We start from the raw sequence: 20,172 nt of genomic DNA on the forward strand, positions 1-20,172 counted from the left end.
AATAAGAGTACAGTCATAAACATTTCTTGCCTGTGGCCCCTAGTCGCCCAGATAGTTAGTAAACGTGCTATCAACGTTTAATTTTTAATTTTTTGTTCGTTTCACAATATTTCTTTATCAGTGCCGTGTGTTCGTGGGGTAAGGTGAGGTAGTGAGTGGTTTTGCAAACCGATTTTTGAAAACTTTCTAGAGATCAATTACCCTAACACCAAACTGATATTTTTGCACTCGACGCGCGTTTTGCTAACAAGGTTAGCATCTTCAGGGTTAGCTGTTTATATACCTAAAGTTTTTTGGTCCGATGTGGACTTTGTTTTGTTAAATGATGATTATCCTAATTGATTTTTCGGTAATTAACTAGTGGAACCACTACCTACAAATTAATTTGTCAACAATAGATTAAAAAGCTGTTCCACTAGTTAATTACCGAAAAATCAATTAGGATTATCATCATTTAACAAACAAAGTCCACATCGAACCAAAAAACTTTAGGTATATAAACAGATAATCCTTGTCTTTAGATTCAGTATCAATTTGCTCCTCCTGAAGATGCTAACCTTGTTAGCTAAAAGCGGGTCGAGTGCAAAAATATCAGTTTGGTGTTAGGGTAATTGATCTGTAGAAAAAGTTTTCAACTTTTACACCAAAGGTTCCAATCTCGTCGTTAAATAACCGAGAAATGATATTTCCAAGGTTGGCAAATATTATGTGCAAAGTTCCATAAATCCGATCGTTATTCGACCCGATGATGATTCCACCTCATCCGAATATAGCGAAGAAGAATTTCGATTTTTCTAGCAATGTTGTTGGCCTCTATTATTTTGTAAATATATGTTTGACGAGAATTCGGTGTGATTATTTGTGTTTTCATTGTATTTCAGATTTTTCGGCTCGGAAATCAACTACCTTAAATTTCCAAGTTTTTCATAATCACCCATGGTGGAAAAATTCAGTTGAGATAACTTTTTCATGGGGTGATCAATTGCTATGATTGTAAGAATAAGTAACTGAAAAACTACCACTGAAAAATAATATGCCGACGCCTATGTCGAGGCGGGAATTTCTTATCTGTGCTGTTCCAATTGGTATTGGAAATACTATACATCATTTTGTTTTTCCATTCCTCTGTGTTTGAAAAAAATAAACTGTTGTCCTCAGTAAATTCAATTCATATATTGAATTTATCTGCACGAGAAAAAGGGTAGCCCTAAAAAACATACCTGCCGCCACGCCGCATGTGAATAATTATAATTATTACACCAGTTGTAATTTCATAATGATCAAAATAAGTTCCATCCTAGAAAGAACTCCAATAGATAAAATAAAAGACCCTGATAATTCAAATAGACAATTTAATCCACCTTTCTCTCTTTCCTAAAACTATAAAAATAAATAACCTACAATAAAATATTGCTACAAGCCCCTTGACACAGAAGACAGTCATAAGTATGTATCATAATTCATCAAAATGGTTATACAGGGTGAGCCAGAGAACACAAATATTTCTATCGTCTAACAAAAAACCGCATAGTGATTGGAAACGCTTGCAATTGACAGATTTTCACAGGTAAATATCGGGAGATAGACACGATTTGTTAAAGACACTTTGGAAACACTTCTGTACAAATTTCCGTTCAGTCACCTGTGGCCCACTCTGTATCGAACTCCTCTCGCATATGCCCCAGAAATAAATCACACACGAATTAGTAGTAATATGATACGTCTCTATCCCTGACGACAGCGGTTTGGATAGGAACATCGCCCCAATGGTGGTGATCTTTCATTTCTTGGGCCGCATCTGTGGAAGAATCGGGCCGCTGGAAGCTGAACGGCCATGTCTGCAATAAATAAAGGTGGCTGGTGTTAAAAGAGGTGTCGAAAGCTCTAAACGGTGGTTAATAATTGCTGTTGACATGAGTACAGGGGCGTAGACAGGTAAATGTTAAGCTCTCTATAACAAATAAAAGAACTGAGTCTTTGTCGAGTGGAAATTAATTCGTCAACGAAATCGGTCTTTCTGAACATTAGTCAATCAATCAAACATTTATTGAATCAGTTTTCCTTCACAATCACATTAGACAAGAAATAACTTAACATAACATAACATATGAATGATGCAACTAATTTTCCTTTATTTTCAGTATTTTAATATTAAATTTTACAAAAAGGGTTTGAAGCTTTATATCTTCTATTAATTATTTGCGAGCGCTTTCGACAGCTTTTCTATTGCTGAGTTTCTGAACCTCCCGGAATCGAAGGAATATACCTACAGGTCACTGTTTCAGAGGTCTTCTGCTTCTTTGCTAGCAGAATCAGGAGCAAATACAACGGATATTAACAAGCACGGAGGATGGAAGTCTACAACAGTACCTGAGGGTTACATCGATCAATCTGTTTCTTATAAAAAGGCTATTGCTAAAAGAATAATTCCAACAGCCTAGCTCCAGCGTTACAGCATCGTCATCTTCACTTCAAGAATTGAATGTAAATGCTCATGAAATTGTTAACTCAGATAGTTCAAATTTATTATAAGGCTCTTCAACATCGCGAAGTATTAATATCAGCAGTTGTTCTAATGGGGAATGTTCCTCCTGACGAAAATCAAGTAGTTTTCATAATAGAGCTCTAAAACAACGCATTTTAAACTTATCATTTCAACCTTTTTCTTTAAAAATTATTCAAATACTTAAAAAAGAGGAATGAAATAATGCATTCAACATTTAAAGGGATTCGTTTCTATTTCACTATTTGGCAACATCGGTTATAGCTAATGAAGGATAATGAATCTGTTATCTGTATGAGACAAACAAAGATGACATATTTCAGAGGCGTGCTGTTCTGTTTACTTATGTTCCGAGTTCCGAGGCATTCTGTGACATATGACATTTTGTGCACCTAACCTTCCTCTATATAAATAAAGAACAAAACTGATGTTTATTTGGTTTGTGGAGGTGGTATTGAACTATAATTTATATTTTACCTAAATTGTTGATTTATAAAGATAATTTTCCTTTTTTAAAGTAGAATATCTTGGTAAGTATAAATTATTTCAACTTGATATAAGCGCTGTTGCCAATATGTGAATTAGAAACAAATCCCTTTAAAAAGTAAAACCCAACATTTGAAACATCAATTTGAATACTTTCCGAAGTGAATTTAAAAAACTCATGAATTAAAACTCAACTTTATTTTGTTCAAACTTGCATTTGCTGTAATAACCCAAATTGAGGACATTCCCCATTATACTTTTCATATGAATGTTCATAAATAATAATAATAATAATGTAAGTAACGTATATAATACATTTGTAATAGATTTTAATTATTTCTATATCTATTGTTCATAATGAAACTTCCTTAAAAATTGAATAATTATGTTTTGTTCATTGCAATTTGGTCAAAAAAAATCGTGTTAAAATACTTTTAAATCTAGTGTCGAAAATATTTTTAAATATTAACTAGATACTATATAAACATCATTTAATACTCTTGACAACCATTAAAAATGTCAATTTCAATGACAATTGTACAAAAAATTAATTTTTGTTACCTTTGACCCTAAATTTCTATAGTCAAATACAAGTTAATATGAGTTTATAGCTGGTTATTTCAAATTTCGAGGTAAACTCACTAAGATAACTTGACTATCAGTTATTATCACAAACAGAGAAAAATATCTTCAATGTACGGATATCGTTCAGTCCATTTTTATTTTTTCACGATTCCTCCCGTATTTCATCTCTCTCAGCTTCTAGTTCTGGATGCTGAAGCTTAATTTATTATTCGTTGTCAGCAGAACACTTCAAATTCAAATCCTACAATCAAACAACTTTTCGTTCTTTCTTCTACGAGCAGGTGTTTTCTGTTTCAGTGAAGCGAAATCTAAATTGCTTCTTATTTTGAGTTTTTCATTTATTTGTCACTTTGTATTTTCGAAGCGAAACATAGAGAACCATGTACACTCATATCTATAACTAGAACATAGGTCTGGAAAACGTGGTGGCTGTTTCTGTCTCCCACAGTTTTATGTTGAGATATTTTATTATCGAATAATTGATACACCAAAATGCTCCACGAACAAAAGAGCCTACAAATCGCTCGTTGGCAGTTTAAAATATTTCCTCGGAAAGATATATTCGGCGGTTGTTTATTTACACGTTGAAGTTTAATACTTACAATCACAATGAAACGGAAATAAAAAGGAGGCTCTTAAAGGGACGAGCTCGGGCCAAAAATCATTTAATGCCGAAAATCCGCCAGCTGGGCGCATTTGGCGGCGCTTTCTAATTATTCAGGCGAGACGTTCAAGATGTTTTTATAAGCGAAGTGCTGCCACTCATCGTGTCCCGCACAACATAAGCAGACTCTAAAATTAGCCGGAAATGCGCCTTTATGGCTCTTTTTCGACTTTGCCTATTATCAATTTTCAGTTTGATATGTTTACTAATTAATATATTCGTCAACACTAGTTCATTGTTATTAAAAGCGTGTTTCCATTTGGATTGATACGAATTGTTACGGTCCCAGAAAACGCTTAACCTATTTTCAATTCTGGATTCTGAATTTCCCTTCTCTAACAAATGCTTTCATGAATTTCATTAGTTCGGACTTCCATTGTCTGATGCATATAAAATGGTTTGAAATCCCTGAAAGAACTAATAAAAAAGAATATCTGAAAATAACAATTTTACTAAGTAAGCAAAAAGACCCTGAAATTAATTAACAGTGAAACAAAATACAAGTAAAAATAGAACTTTTCAGCCTTCTTTTTCACAAGATAAACTATTTAAAAACACAAGCATTTATTCACTAGATCACCTTTACACCTTATTCCTCCTTAAGTGACACTTTTCAATTCAACAATCAACATTTTTCTTATAAAAAACTCAATTTAAAAACGAATGTTTCTTCTGGTGGCATTCTTCTATTTATAGGTTAGTCACTAGTGACATTTCAGAAAAAAGCGATTGGTATTTGCCGCCGCCTACTATTTCAAATTCGTAGATTATCTTAATACACCACCAAAAACCAATTTACGATCTGAAGAATGAAGGCAAAAAACATTTGAATTACTTTAGGAATATTGACTGCTTCAGTCGTACCAACTATGCCATTAACCTTAAAAACGTAAAATACAGAGATATATAACCAAAAAGCAGCTCCGTACATTTTTGAATATTTGATTTGAGAAATGTTGATTTTTGAAATGAAAAGTGTCAAGGAAGGAGGAATAAGGTGTAAAGGTGACCTAGTGAATGAATGCTTGTGTTTTAAAATAGTTCATCTTGTGAAAATGAAAGCTGAAAAGTTGCTCTTTTCTGAACTTTGAAGGGCGTTAACTTTGTGAATAAGGAGAGCGCCGCTTTTTTCTTTCGGATTCGTAATCTATACATCAAAATACGTAAGTACACTCACATTTTTTTTCAAATCGCCGGGTGCCCTCAAAACGAATATTTACCAGAGTTTAAAATCCCGGTAAAAAAGGCGTGTAATTTCTTACTCCTGTAACATGCGTTATTTGTACCCATATATACTAGTAGTATGTTCCACTCATCTGCTTTGTTGTATGAACATTTTTGATTCAAATTATCATATAATTGTTTGGTTGTTGTTGTTGTTTTGGTGGAGTAATTAATATTACTGGACCAAACCGTTATTTTAACACCTCAACACGTGTGTCGATCACTAAGTGATCATCTTCAAGAGAAAGATCAAACTACGACACACGTGTTGAGGTGCTAAAGTAACGGTTTGGTCCCATACCAATCTTCAAATTCAAGTAATTACTATAACTTTTGTATTGTACATGTACAGGGTGTCCCAAATCCGAGGGGGACCATTGGGATCTTGGAAACCTCAAGAGATACAGGGTCGGTTAAATTGAGGGAAAGTCGGTACTCTTCAAAATTATATTTTGAAATCTGTAAAATTACGAATACGTCTAGAGATATCCTGAAGAAACAGAAAAATCGCGATTTCTACAACATAAAGTGCTCAGATTTTGAATACGACGTTTCGTTCTTCAGAAACGGTCATCAGCATTGTTTTTTATATGAAGCGATACATCCTTAACTTCTAACTTCCATGTTTATCGGCAATAAACTTTCGTTTTGAGAGAAGAATGCATTTCAATGATATGTGATGATAAAATACGAAAATGATAGGTAAAAATCAAAATGAAAGAATCAACATAAAAACCCAAGCAGATGGATGTTTTGGACGACTGCTCGATAATAGAGTTATTTAGTATCATAACAATGATAGAGGAGAGAAAAAAAAAATACATCATATAGTTGCTAATAACTCTTAATTTTCTTAACATTATTTTGATCAATTTAACAATTTCATTGCATTACCGTATATTGAATTTTAAATCTTTTAAATTAGCTGTGATTTTATTTCTTTCTTAAATTGATTATGATTTAAAAGGGGTAAAATTTCATTTAGATAAGAAGGGGCTATATAAGAAAAAACATCCTTGAAATTTGGAAGTACGGTATCTATAGTCCGTTCATAATTTGTTGATAGCTCACTGCAAGTTTGACCCTCATTAGAGAACTGAAATACAGAGAGGACAGCTAATATGATATAATAACAAAAACCAAACTAAAACTGGCAGTTTAAGATGTTTTCGACTAACCCACCTTGTATCTGAAGAAATACAATACAGCTATAAAACTTTTAATCCGATTATGTAGGTATTTTGAGTGGAAATGAGTGACCAGTGTCGTAGAGTATATGATTAAAACATTAGTTACTTTAAATAAATAAATATATTAATATTCTTAAACTGTAGGTACTGTAAACTGTATTTTTATTTTTAAAAAATTTCTTTATTTTATTCAAAAATAATAAGTTACTTGCAATTTGTAAAAGATACATTTATTTAATTAATACCTATTTTTAAATGATATAAACTACGATTACTTACAAAACTATTCAAATTCAAAATAAACAGGGTCATCTTCGGAATCCGAGTCGTCTTGCAGGTTAATAATTAGCGGTTGTGTCTCTACAGTCGCATCAATTATATTGTCAAGATCCCACATTTTTTGTTCTTCTTCTATTGCATGTCTTACTGCATCTCGCCAATTTTGTTCTGTAATATGTTGTAAAGACTCATATAACAATTCACGTACAGCTTGTATTTTATATGACGTATTTTTTCTAGCCACGTAGCTTTTCATTTGTGCCCAAATGAGTTCAATTGGATTTAATTCGCAGTGGTAGGGTGGAAGTCTATGGACTGTGATGTTTCGTTTTTCCGCTATTTTGTCAACTACGTATTTCTTGAATTTAGATTTGTGTTGCCGGGCAATTTTTAAAAGTTCTGCTTTAACCATTCCATCTTCGTAAGGCAGGGACTTATTCCGCAGCCAGTCAATGATATCCTGTTTCTTCCACGCAGTCGTTGGAAGTCTTTCAACTAGTCGTGAATGATAAGGTGCATTATCTAATACTATAATTGAGTTTGGTGGTATATGTTCAATCATCTGCTCAAAATACTCTTCGAAAACATCAGCTGTCATCTCCTCGGGATAGTCTTTTGTGCTTTCGGATTCAAATTCCAACAAACCATGCTTAGCAAATCCTTTTTCACTGCCAATGTGAGAAACTATTAATCTACTGCCTTTACCAGAGGGTGGGAAAATACCAGTAGACCAACCTTCCATAAAGGCTTGCCTGGAGCTTGATATATTTTTATCTGTCCAAATTTTTGTGAGAGTATGACCTGCGTTTACCCACGTTTATTCCTGATAGTAAATTGGCCTTCCTGCCTTCCCGGTCAATCAAAAGTGATTTTCGGTCTGATTTCTCCCACCGGAAATTTAATTCTTTTAAAACTTGCCACAATTTGGTTCGTCCGACATGAGGCAAATCCGGGTCGTCTCTAACTTCTTGTAAAATTTTGTTTAAGTTGGGTATTTCTTTTTTGTAAAAAAATTCGTGAATTTTCCTTCGAATACCATTTTTGGCAAATTCATCAATTTCAATAGGTTTTCTCCCCCTCTTTAAGTATTCGTTTGTATTTGGGTTAGCTATACCTTTTTTTTTTCTTTCTGATAGGAACCTATATATTGTTGACTCCCCTACGCCTGTCATGTTGGCACAACTCTTGATTATGTTCTGAACAGTGTTTGTGGGATTCTGAGAAACCAGAGCATCGTGAACGTTCAAAACAATAGTCTTCTCTCTTGGTGAATAGACAGACTTACTGACTGTACGCAACAGTACCGGTGTAAAACTTGATGATGTTGATGATGATGACGAAGCCATCGCAAGCAATCAAACAAAACAAGCAGGAACGAAAGGTACGTATATGTTTGTAGGAATATGAAAAAAAGTTACTCACGCACTGCACAAAATTCGCAAAATAAATATTAGAGACGTTAATTACTGCCGTAGACGCCGAAACACCAACGAGCCGTAAATTAAATGCGATTAAAAAATGTACTAAACCAAAAATTATTTTCGTTCGTAACAACTTCACCCTTTCAAGGCAAGTTTCGAATATAAACTGAAGCTTTATATTTAATGAATAAACACCTCAGGAACCTCCGCCTATGATTTTACGAGTTTTACGACCGTTTTATGACTTGGGCCCTCATTTTGTGCTATCGACAAATTATGAACGGACTATAGGTGTTTTAGTTTGAAGCAACTTAAACAAAAAACATTTTTATCAAATATTGGACTCTGTACCTCATATTCAGCTCCTTCATTTTTAACAAAAATGGGGTGACATGTTCACCATATGGTATACAGCATACGAATCGCATGCGTTGTAAATTCTGTTTGTTATATTGCGGCAAAAAATTGTAATACACCGAACAACAATACTCGATATGGGGGTAAATAAGAGTTTTAACTAACCTGAGTTTCATTTCTTCTGATAACTGATACTTGGAATTTATATAGCAATTTGAGTTTGAAGAATGATACTTTGAAAATGTTTGTCACTTGTTCATGGATAGACAAAGAGCTATCTATGGTTACGCCAAGATTTTTAGCACTGTCTACCCAGTCAATGTCTGCGTTATCGAGAGTGAGCCTAAAGTTACACTGAGTTTCTACTATTTGTCTTTGAGACCCTATGCATAAGGCCAAAGTTTCATTTGGATTGATTTTCAGTCCATGATTCTCCGAGTATAGGAATGTTTTGTGCAAATCTGTGTTTCTATTGGCCACGCAACTTTCTGTATCGATGTTATGAGAATACAAATATAGCTGTGTATCATCTGCGTATAGATGTACTTGACAATGTGATAAGAAAGTGGGGTTATAAAAAATAAACACTGAAGACATCAAGGGTCCGAAAATACTTCCTTGCGGTACACCTGAGATTGTTTCTTTTAGGAATGACATGAGTAATCATCCAGTTTGACCCTCTGTGATCGGCCTGAGAGATAGCTGATCATCCATTTAAGAGAAATGTCATCGAATCCTATAAACTTGAGCTTGCTGATGAGTAAATCGAAATTAACTAAATCGAAAGCTTTACTTTGACCAAGCTGTACTAAAATGGTGGCTTTTGATTGATCTTTGAAACTCGCAAGATCGTCGATTGCTTTCAAGAGGGCAAGTCTGTGTTCCATGTTTTTTGCGAAACCCAGACTGCTCGATTTTCTTCAAGAAAAGCTCTTATTTCCCAACAAGAATTTATAATAGGTACAGAAATAAAAATCGATAACGAAATAAAATGTTTTTAAAGTAAGTAGTTGTAGGGAAAACCCTGTACAAGCCTTCAGTTGATTGCTGAAACTTCTACCATGCTTACTCACCAAAGTCAGAGGGTGCTTGTGGAAGGGGTCGTTCGCAACGGGCTCGTCCATGAGTACGGCCCTGAGATGGGCGATGTAGCTGGTGGCTAGCCGCAGAGTGTCCAGCTTGGAGAGTTTCGTGTCCGCCGGCACCCAGGGCAGGGTCGTCTTCAGACGACAGAAGGCCTTGCTAAGCACCCTCATGCGCGCCCTCTCTCGCTCGTTGGCGGCGTTCCGCTGCGGTCGTTTCGAGTCGTCGAATTCGTCGTCAGAGTCCGAGTCTGTGGAGCGTCTCTTTCTCGGCATCTTTCATCTGCGGAAGGAAAATGATGTTTGTTTATAGTTTGTTTGTGTTGGGAATCACGCGTTAAAAGGTAAGACCTCGTTAGTCCTTAGTTCGCACAAGTTTAGACTATTGAGAGCTGTAGTTCCTAGTGGGGCAGCAGATGGTTAACGGAAAAACAGATTTGTAACAGTTTTTTTTCAACTATCTAATGAGTGATTTTTTGCAGGTATCTTTTTGGCAAAACTGCTTTTGACAGATCACGCGTGAATCGTGTCTTGTGTCACTGTCAAACTTGTTCAGTTTTGTCTATAATTTAACCATGAATCGACTTGCGAATGAACAACGCTTGCAAATTATAGAATTTTTCTATCAAAATTCATGCTCGGTGAAGAAAGTGCTTAGTGCACTTCTTCCAATTTATGGGCAGTTTCGTCGGCCTACTGAGGGAGCTATTCGGAAGATTAAAACTCCTTCCTCTTTGAAGATGATCACTTGGTGATCGAAACACGTGTCGAAGTGTTGAAAATAACGATTTGGTGTTGGGAAAAAACTCCAGTAATATACATTCTAGATTTGTGACATAGCTAGACTTAGATTCGAACAAAAAATGTGGAGTTCTTTCATTAGCATTAAATACTGTGGACCATACAATTTTTCTAAAAAAAATGTATATTATACAGTGTGACCAATTTTTAATGGAAACACCCCCCTAAAATTTGAAGTTGTAAACCGATTTTAATAATTTTTTTTTAAATGTCAAGTACTAAAAGGTCTATCTTGGGACAAAATTTGAAATGTTTATTAAAATTTCAGGGCATACTACGATATTTTTTCTTAGTCGAAAACCAGGATTTTTTTATTAGCGATTTTTTATTGAAAAAATCACTATGCCACTGGATTCAGAGTGCCTCTAAACAGGTGTGACCAAAATTTCATGAAAAAATATTCATTATTAACAAAGTTATGACAACTCAAAAATTCGAAAACTCACACAGCTAACAGTTACAAAAAACACCCTATATCAACAGATATAGCCATGAGAATATTTTTTTCATGATTTCAACAATAAAGTGCCGCCAGATGAAAAAAAAACAAATAGTGTAAATATTTTTAATGAAAATAACGAAATTACATTCAAGTTTTCACGCAAATTAACTAAAACTAAGAATTAATATTTCAATTTAAATCTTAGTTGCCATGGAAATGATATTACAGTTTGACACTTGTGAAATATTTAAGTGTACTATTGTCAACAATATTCACCTTACAGTTCTTCGAATTATTTTGTGTAATGGCTGCAAGATTGAGCGTAAGAGAGAAAATTGAAATTGTACGCCTTTCGGGAGATGACGTTAGAAGTGCTAGAGAGGTTTGTAGAGTATTTAATGAGAGACATCCAGATCGTCCTCGTATTATCTGCGGTACAGTAAATAAAATAAATGAAATGTTCAATGAAACAGGTGCAGTATCAAAAATGATGTTAAAAAGTAATCCTGTACAAAGACGAAACAGGAATGACAGGAATGATCAATTCATTTTAGATTATTTCGGAAATAATCCTAATGCCAGAATAAGGAATGCCACTTCAGATTTGAATATTCCACGAGAAACTATTCGGAGATGTCTCAAGGCGAAGAAAATTAAACCTTTCAAGCCAAAATTTTTACACACACTTCAAGAAGGCGACGAAGCAAGACGCCTGGAATATTGTTTATGGGCCCAAGGGGAATATTTAAACAATAGAAATTTCCTATAAAATATTTTATATATCGACGAAGCCACTTTCAATATAAATGGAGTAGTGTCATCACAGAATTGTCGCTTTTGGGCAGCGGATAATCCTAACTGGGTAATAAACTGTAAAAGCCAGTATTCCCAAAAAATCAACGTCTGGTGTGGGATATTGAACGAACGAATTATTGGTCCTTTTTTTTTGAGGAAAACATTAATGCGCAGAGGTTTCTAGAATTTTTAAACACAAAGTTTTGGGATGCTATTCACGAGCTGCCAATCAATGAACGATCAAATTTAATTGTCCAGTTAGATGGGTGTTCAGTTCATTATGCCAGAGCTGTGAGGCAATGGCTTAACGAACATTTTCCAAACCGATGGATAGGCCGTGGTAGTCCGTTTATAGAGTGGCCACCCAGATCTCCAGACCTCACAGTTTTGGACTTTTTTCTCTGGGGACTTCTCACACAAAAGGTTTACAAAAACCGCTCAAGAGATAGAAATGAACTTTGTGCAAGAATTCGACAGGTATGTGCAGATATTAGCCCTCAAAAACAAAGGAACGTAATCAGAAACATTCGTAAGCGCTACGACACATGTATCGAAATACGTGGTGGATTAGTAGAGGCTACTAGAATATGAGTTAGAATTAATTGTTGCACTGAATCGAAACATTTCAATAATTAGTTATTAGTTACGTTTATTAAAATTTTTTGCTTCATTGTTAGTTGAATTGTGTGAATGTAATTCCGTTATTTTCATTGAAAATATTTACGCCATTTGTTTTTTTTTTCATCTGGCGGCACTTTATTGTTGAAATCATAAAAAAAATGATATATTGTGACTGTTAGCTGTGTGAGTTTTCAAATTTTTGAGTTGTCATACCTTTGTTAATAATGAATATTTTTTCATGAAATTTTGGTCACACCTGTTTAGAGGCACTCTGAATCCAGTGACGTAGTGATTTTTTCAATTAAAAAATTGCTAATAAAAAATCCCGATTTTCGACTAAGAAAAAATATCGTAGTATGCCCTGAAACTTTAATAAACATTTCAAATTTTGTCCCAAGGTAGACCTTTCAGTACTTGACATTTCAAAAAAAAATTATTAAAATCGATTTACAACTTCAAATTTTAGGGGGGTGTTTCCATTAAAAATGGGTCACACTGTAGGTATCCGAGGTTTAGTTTATAATGGGTTTCAAAATTATTTGATGAATAGAAAGCAATATGTTGGCGACATAATTAGTTAAAACATATGTAGGGTACCGCAAGGATCAATACTTCGACCTGTTTTGTTTCTTATATATTTCAATTCTATGGCTGCAGTAAATTTACATCAAATATCTTTGTGGCTTCAATGCCATGGAGACACATTGAAACAATAAGAAAAAAATAGCTCCCATAATTGGAATTTTATTCAAAATAAGGAAAGTTGTACCCCTAAAATACATTAAGTTGATTTATTTTTCATAAGTATATTCCAAAATTCAATATCTGATATCAGTATGGGGTATGGCAACAAATTCCTCATGGAAACCAATAAAAAAACTTCACAACAAAATTATAATGTGTATACACAAGTTGAACCATAAGCTGCCTGCAGTCAACCAAAGAAACTATTCGATTTGTCTGTTTTTTGTTCATGTTATTGAGATTTTTTTAATAAAGACCTTTTGGGCATATTTTTTTCTGAATATAAAAATTTTGCTTGATCAAATTTTATGTTGTGCTAATTTAATCTTACTTATATCACTTTTGTGTAAAGTTATTCTGCTTGATAATGTACTCAAAGTTGTTCCAATATAATTTAAATCACAATTATTATAATTCAAATAACAATGATCATTGTGGTTGGAAGTTGTGATCTGGAAGTTGTTCCAATGTAATTTATATCACAATAATAATTGTGATATAAATTACAGAACATCATCAAGCAGAATAACTTCACACAAAGTGATATGAGATTGAACAAAAATTCATGTGCACTAGCTCAACATTATATTGAAACAGGATACAAAATTAAATTCGATCAAGCAAAAGTTTTATATTCAGAAAAAAATATGTGCAAAAGGCTTTTTTATGAAATGGTCACAATAATATGAACAAAAAAACAGACATAATCTATGTATAATTCTCAATTATTTACTAGACATACATGAATCTCGGTAATATTCTCAATTAGAAATAGAAATTTTTTCAATAGTAATGTCACTCTTGTTATTACAGTAAGCTTTGAACATGACATTACTAATGTCAGGTATCTGAAAATTATGACATTATTAACATCAATGCTCCAATTTTGTAAAATCTTTTCAACAGTATTCAATTTTCAATTGTAAAACTCAGATCACTCGTGAGTACAGTCCATTTTTTCAGTAATTTTCTATTGTATTTCATTTTAGCGGCCTGACGAAGACTATTCAGAGACGAAAGCTTGGCGATTTGTGAAATAGACTAAGTTTGTCATTTTTTGTGAAGGAAAAATCACTTTTGACTATTTATATTTTTGCATTCAACAAACTTTCAACTCTTTCAATCAAAGAACTCACATAAATAAATTTAAAAAACTACTGGAAGAAAAACAAAGAGGTATTTTTAGTAATAGAGAAAATAACCAACAATTTATAGAAAAAACTGTAGTTAACTTGTAATACAAATCAATTCAAAGAACTAAGATTATTAAAAAAAAGGAAAGAAGAAAAAAAAAGGAAAGAAAAAGACAAGTTAACTTGTCATCCAAAAATTCTCAATATTCATGAAAAATCGCTACTGGGCAAAGGACTGAATTTCTCAGTAACTCCAAAAATAGTACCAACATTTGAAGTAGTTACTGCTATAGATGAAACGGTAAATTTTCGTTATGTGGACACCCGGCGATTTTGAAAAAATGTTTGACTATACTTACGTATTTTGATGCGTAGATTACGAATCCGAAAGAAAAAAGCGGTGCTCTCCCTTATTTAAAAAGTTACGGCCCTTCAAAGTTCAGAAAAGGGCAACTTTTCAGCCTTCTTTTTCACTAAATAAACTATTTAAAAACACATGCATTTATTCACTAGGTCACCTTTACACCTTATTCGTCCTTCTTTAACACTTTTCACTTCAATAATCAACATTTTTCTTATAAAAATGTTAAAAAATGTACGGAGCTGCTTTTTGGTTACATATCACTGTATTTTACGTTTTTAAGGTTAATGATATGGTTGGTACGACTGATGCAGTCCATATTCCTGAAGTAATTCAAATGTTTTTTTACCTTCATTCTTTAGATCGTAAATTGGTTTTTGGTGGTGTGTTACGAATTTGAAATAGTAGGCGACGGCAAATACCAACCGCTTTTTTCTGAAATATCACTAGTAACTAACCTAAAAATAGAATAATGTCATCAGGAGAAGCATTCGTTTTTAAATTAAGTTTTTATAAGAAAAATGTTGATTATTGAAGTGAAAAGTGTTAAAGAAGGAGGAATAAGGTGTAAAGGTGACCTAGTGAATAAATGCTTGTGTTTTTTATATAGTTTATTTAGTGAAAAAGAAGGCTGAAAAGTTGAACTTTTCTGAACTTTGAAGGGCCGTAACTTTTTAAATAAGGGAGAGCGCCGCTTTTTTCTTTCGGATTCGTGATCTACGCATCAAAATACGTAAGTACAGTCAAAAATTTTTTCAAAATCGCCGGGTGTCCACATAACGAAAATTTACCCAAAATACTTCCAGCTGATAAAGGTAATGCCACAGTGATAATGGATACTCTCGATTATGAAAATAAATTATCTCAGTTGATTTCGAACACAACATACCGAACACATAATATAACAAAAAACGTTTACAAAAAACTAAAGGATGATCCAACAAAATCAATTGAACAAAAAATTCATAGAACATTAGCTAAACATAAAGACATGCTAACCAAAACAGAACGCACTCAACTAATTTCTCATTTTAGTAAACCTCCTCATTTCTATGGTTTACCAAAAATACATAAACCTAATGTTCCTTTAAGACCAATTGTAAGTTCCATTGCATCTCCCAGTCAGAAATTAGCAAGATACCTTTTGGAAATTTTGAAACCAATCTCAGGAAACGGTAATAGTTTCCTAAAAAATACAACCCATTTCATAGATAAACTTAAAGACATAACACTCAGTGATGGTGATGTTCTGATGAGCTTTGATGTTGAAAATCTTTTCATGAATGTTTCTGTTGATAAAACTCTTCAAATTGTCAAATCCAGGTTGAAAAATGACTCAACTTTAAAACATCGAACAAAGTTGGATGTTTATTCTATATTAGAACTTTTAAGATTATGTATAGACAAAACCTATTTTCAATATGGAGATGATTTCTATCAACAAGAATTTGGCATGGCTGTGGGTTCCCCTTTATCTCCCATCTTAAGTAACATATATATATGGATTATTTTGAAGAATCTTATGTTGAAACTTATCAGAATGGTCCCAAAGTTTGGTGGAGATACGTTGACGATATCTTTGCTGTTTGGAATAGAAACCATGATGACCTGAATGCTTTTTTGAGTTATATCAACGAGCGGGAGCCGACAATAAAATTCACAATAGAGATTGAACAAAATGGTCGACTCCCTTTCCTTGATGTAATGTTAGAGAAATCATCAGATCAATTTGATACAAATGTTTATCGAAAGAAAACACATACAAATAGATATCTTCACTATACATCAAATCATCATGCTAGTGTTAAAAAAGGTATAATAAATTGCCTTTACAAAAGAACTAAAATGATATGCAATTCGACTGAAAATCTCAATGAAGAAATATCATTAATTAAATCTGTTTTGAAAGATAACGCTTATCCAGATTCGTTCATAAATTCAAAGATAAATGCAATAGAAAATAAAGAGTCAATTGAAAACCTAACTAACAAACACTAATTCAACAACATCCAACTAAACAATTACCGACTCAACATCCACCGACACCTTTCACAACTAACGTTAAACCTTACATTCCAAGACTATCTGAAAAAATAAGACGAATTGGAAATAGATATGATGTTAGAACTACTTTCAAAACAAAAAATACACTGAGATCTATACTCACACATGCAAAACCCAACAACACTGAAGAAAAAACAAAAAATTGTATTTATAAAATACCTTGTTCTTGTGGTAAAAGTTACATTGGTGAAACCTCAAGACCATTCAAAGTGTGTGAGAATGAACATCGAGATTATATAAAAAATAGACAATTGACGGAATCAAAATTATCAGAACACATTTTAAAATCAGACGGTGAACATCGAGTGGAATGGAATAGGCCAAAAATGATTACCAATGAGCCTCATTCTAAGAGACGAAAGCTAAAAGAATCAGCGTATATTCTCATGTCTGGAGAGAATTGTATCTCGAATAGCTCCTTAGAAATAGACCGTACTTGGGTACCCATCTTGAAGAAAACTTTGGATAGTGGCGAAATGGCAACAAACTGATATCGGAGAGTACCTTGTATTACATCGAATGTTTCAGTTGTCAACAACATTGACATACACACATCGGAAAAGTCTATGGATATTTTTAAAAATGGCAATATTTTTTTTTAGATCGCTTTAGGGAAAAAAAGTTGACGGGTGATTATTAAACGAATGTAACTTACAACAAAATTTATTAAATGGTCAAAAATACTGAGTGCGCATATAAGCAAAACTAAAAAAAATATGGCTCTTCTTTGGCACCCCGAAAAAAAATCATAATACAAAAAAAATGGAATCAGTACAAAGTATGGCCTTCACGCTGGTTTATTACGACCCTACATCTATCGTGCATCGACAAAATGAGATTGTCAATGTCTTGTTGAGGTACATTTGCCCATTCAGCGATTAAAAGCTCTCTCAATTGAAACGTTGTGTGAATGTTCCCCATATGCGGAGTAATTCTTCGTTGAAGCATGTCCCACACATGCTCGATGGGATTCAGGTCCGGTGATTGTGCTGGCCATGGCAATACATCAACTCCTTCGTTGGTGAGCCAGTCAGTCACTAGTCGCGCGACATGTGGACGAGCATTATCGTGCATTAGGTGGAAGTTTTCACCAACAGCACCAGCAAACGGACGGACGATAGGTAGAAGAATGGTGTCGAGGTATTGTCGAGCTGTGAGGGAGCGATTTGGAAAAAACGAGATCGGTTCTGCCGCCGATCATGATTCCGCCCCATAGCATTACTGTAACACCTCTGTATGTGTGGACTTCCTGGACGTGTCTTAAACGTTCATTATTTCCAGGTCGTCTCCACAGTCTTACTCGACGAGAATCTGGATGAAATCCAAATCTGGATTCGTCTGTAAACAAAACTGTGGCCCAATCATTTGCATCCCAGTTTTTATGTTCTTGACACCACTCTAATCTTCTACCGCGATTGCCTTTCGACAAAGGTGGACATCTAAGTGGCCTTCTGTTGTGGAGATCTGCTTCATGCAGTCGATTTCTGACAGTATCACGACCAATGATTACCTGGTGCGTCTGCTGCAACACGTTAACCAACTCAGGTGCTGTGATTGTCGGTTGTCTTCTTGCGGTTAAGACCAAAAATCGGTCTTGAACTGCAGTTGTAGCGCGTCATCACCCTGGATGTTGTTCGGCTGGACTGCCAGTTTCACGGAAACGCCGCCACAATCGACTGATAACACTTTGGGAGACCCCCAAACGAAGAGTTACATCATTTTGTCGCATACCACCTTGAAGAAGCCCTACAGCTCTATTCATCTCAGCCAATGGTAAGTGATGGCGTTCCATGTTAAAGCACAATATTTCCAGTTTAATTGCTGAGCAAGAACTGCATAGAATGTACAAACTCGACACTTTCAGATTATTCATTTTAGCCGAAAACCTACAGTTTGTAAAAAACTTGATAAAAGATTAGTTACCGTTTTTGCAGGCTTTGTTCAACCCATAGAAATCTACAGGGTGCTCGAGTGTACCAATTTAATCGAAATTAAATGACCTCATGCATTTATTTTTATGATATTCAGTATGTTATAAAAATATCCCTAGACTTTTCCGATGTGTGTAATTTCATATTTCAAAACTTCTTTGACATCTGTCGAAGAAGTAAAGAAATAAATAATGAAAAATGAATAACTGCCAGTATATTAGAACTTTTTTGTCCATTTCTGAAGACGGAGGCAGATTTTGGCCTCCGAAACGTAAAAGATAAGTATTATTTCTTAATATTTTTTTGATAGGCAAAATTGTTAAATACGACAAGTTACTGATGAATAGAAGATTTTTCTTTGTCAAAAATACTTTGATTTTTACGCAGTAACTTATCGGGGTAAACATAAAAGTTTGCCATTCTACACGTGTATAAAGTTCTCCATTATAATTTTTATATTTTTCAGATTGTGGAAGGTAACAAATACCCAAAAAAAAGGTCGGTAAAAAACTAAGTTTGTATTTTATATTAATTCGTAATTTTTGTTTATTACATTTTTTCCAAGCATTCGGTGACTTATTGTAAAACTTGATGCCTTTATAATAAATCGAAGTTTGCCCAATATTTGTTTTCATTTTCATTAATTTCATATTGCCTAAATATAACGTCAAATGATTTTGAAAGTCAAATTTGAATGTTTGAGCTTATTTTTGGGCAAATAATGAAGGTACATGCTTTGGATTTATGTAAGGATGACAAATTTAATAGTTTTTTTGGTTTCAACAAGTTGACCGTAGGCTCCTTTAACTAGAATATACAACTTATAATTTTGTTCAGAAGTTTTTCAATTGGTTTCAAATTTGTTGTTACTCCCCATACTCCCATATACTAATGAAAAATAAATCAATTTAAGGTATTTTAGTGGTACATTTCTCATTTAGAATAAAGTTCCCATTATGGGAGCTATTTTTCTTCTTACTGTTGTCCCCATGATACATTTTCATCAAGAATCATACCAAGAAATTTAGCACTAGAAGAGTATTTAATATTTCCATTATGTTCATTTGAAAGTGTCAGCAACCCTCAATAAAACATCAGTCCTTACCTGGGAAACAACAAAGTCACTAACTGAAAACCGCCACAATTACTTGTTCCTCCTCATTAGAGAACTATTTGTATTCAACTAATTGGGTGTTAAATTTGTTTAGCACTCCTGGGCGTGTTGTTCCAGTCGCTCCTCCTACATCCTTAAAACGGGACGCCCATCGGGATAATTCGGGATAAGGGGCCCAGGACTGATTTACAACTGTTTATAAATAGAACAACTAATATGAACATTTCAATAAAGCAATAACTCACTAATTAACCCAACGAAAAGTGGATGTGGGCCTTCACGTTGTTGACAATGGATATTTTTAAGTAATATGTTATGGTCTCTGAATTCAAGTACACCTTGTATAGTGATTTCTGGAAGTAGAAAATCTCTATC

At 34.0% G+C, this 20,172-nt stretch overlaps 1 protein-coding gene across 1 annotated transcript; it reads right to left on the reverse strand.

The window, feature by feature from the left end:
• Positions 1–1,335: 1,335 nt before the first annotated feature.
• Positions 1,336–19,937, reverse strand: LOC111507787 (musculin). The gene is made up of 3 exons (XM_023163143.2): positions 19,789–19,937; positions 9,783–10,074; positions 1,336–1,838 (listed from the first exon to the last, which is right to left on the reverse strand). Exons 2-3 carry the CDS (start codon positions 10,065–10,067, stop codon positions 1,704–1,706), a joined length of 420 nt encoding a protein of 139 aa, XP_023018911.1. The 5' UTR covers positions 10,068–10,074; positions 19,789–19,937; the 3' UTR covers positions 1,336–1,703.
• Positions 19,938–20,172: the final 235 nt, after the last annotated feature.

Source organism: Leptinotarsa decemlineata, unplaced genomic scaffold, assembly GCF_025532065.1.
Source record: "Leptinotarsa decemlineata unplaced genomic scaffold, Ldec_3_MD MMD2_P_RNA_scaffold_2, whole genome shotgun sequence".
NCBI lineage: Eukaryota > Metazoa > Arthropoda > Insecta > Coleoptera > Chrysomelidae > Leptinotarsa > Leptinotarsa decemlineata.

Bases quoted from the DNA above. Each gene is read 5' to 3' on its own strand.
- LOC111507787 (XM_023163143.2), bottom strand. From the start codon at position 10,067: ATGCCGAGAAAGAGACGCTCCACAGACTCGGACTCTGACGACGAATTC. The intron at 1,839-9,782 runs GTGAGTAAGCAT...TATTTATTGCAG, and splicing joins ACAAGCACCCTCTGACTTTG to ACATGGCCGTTCAGCTTCCA.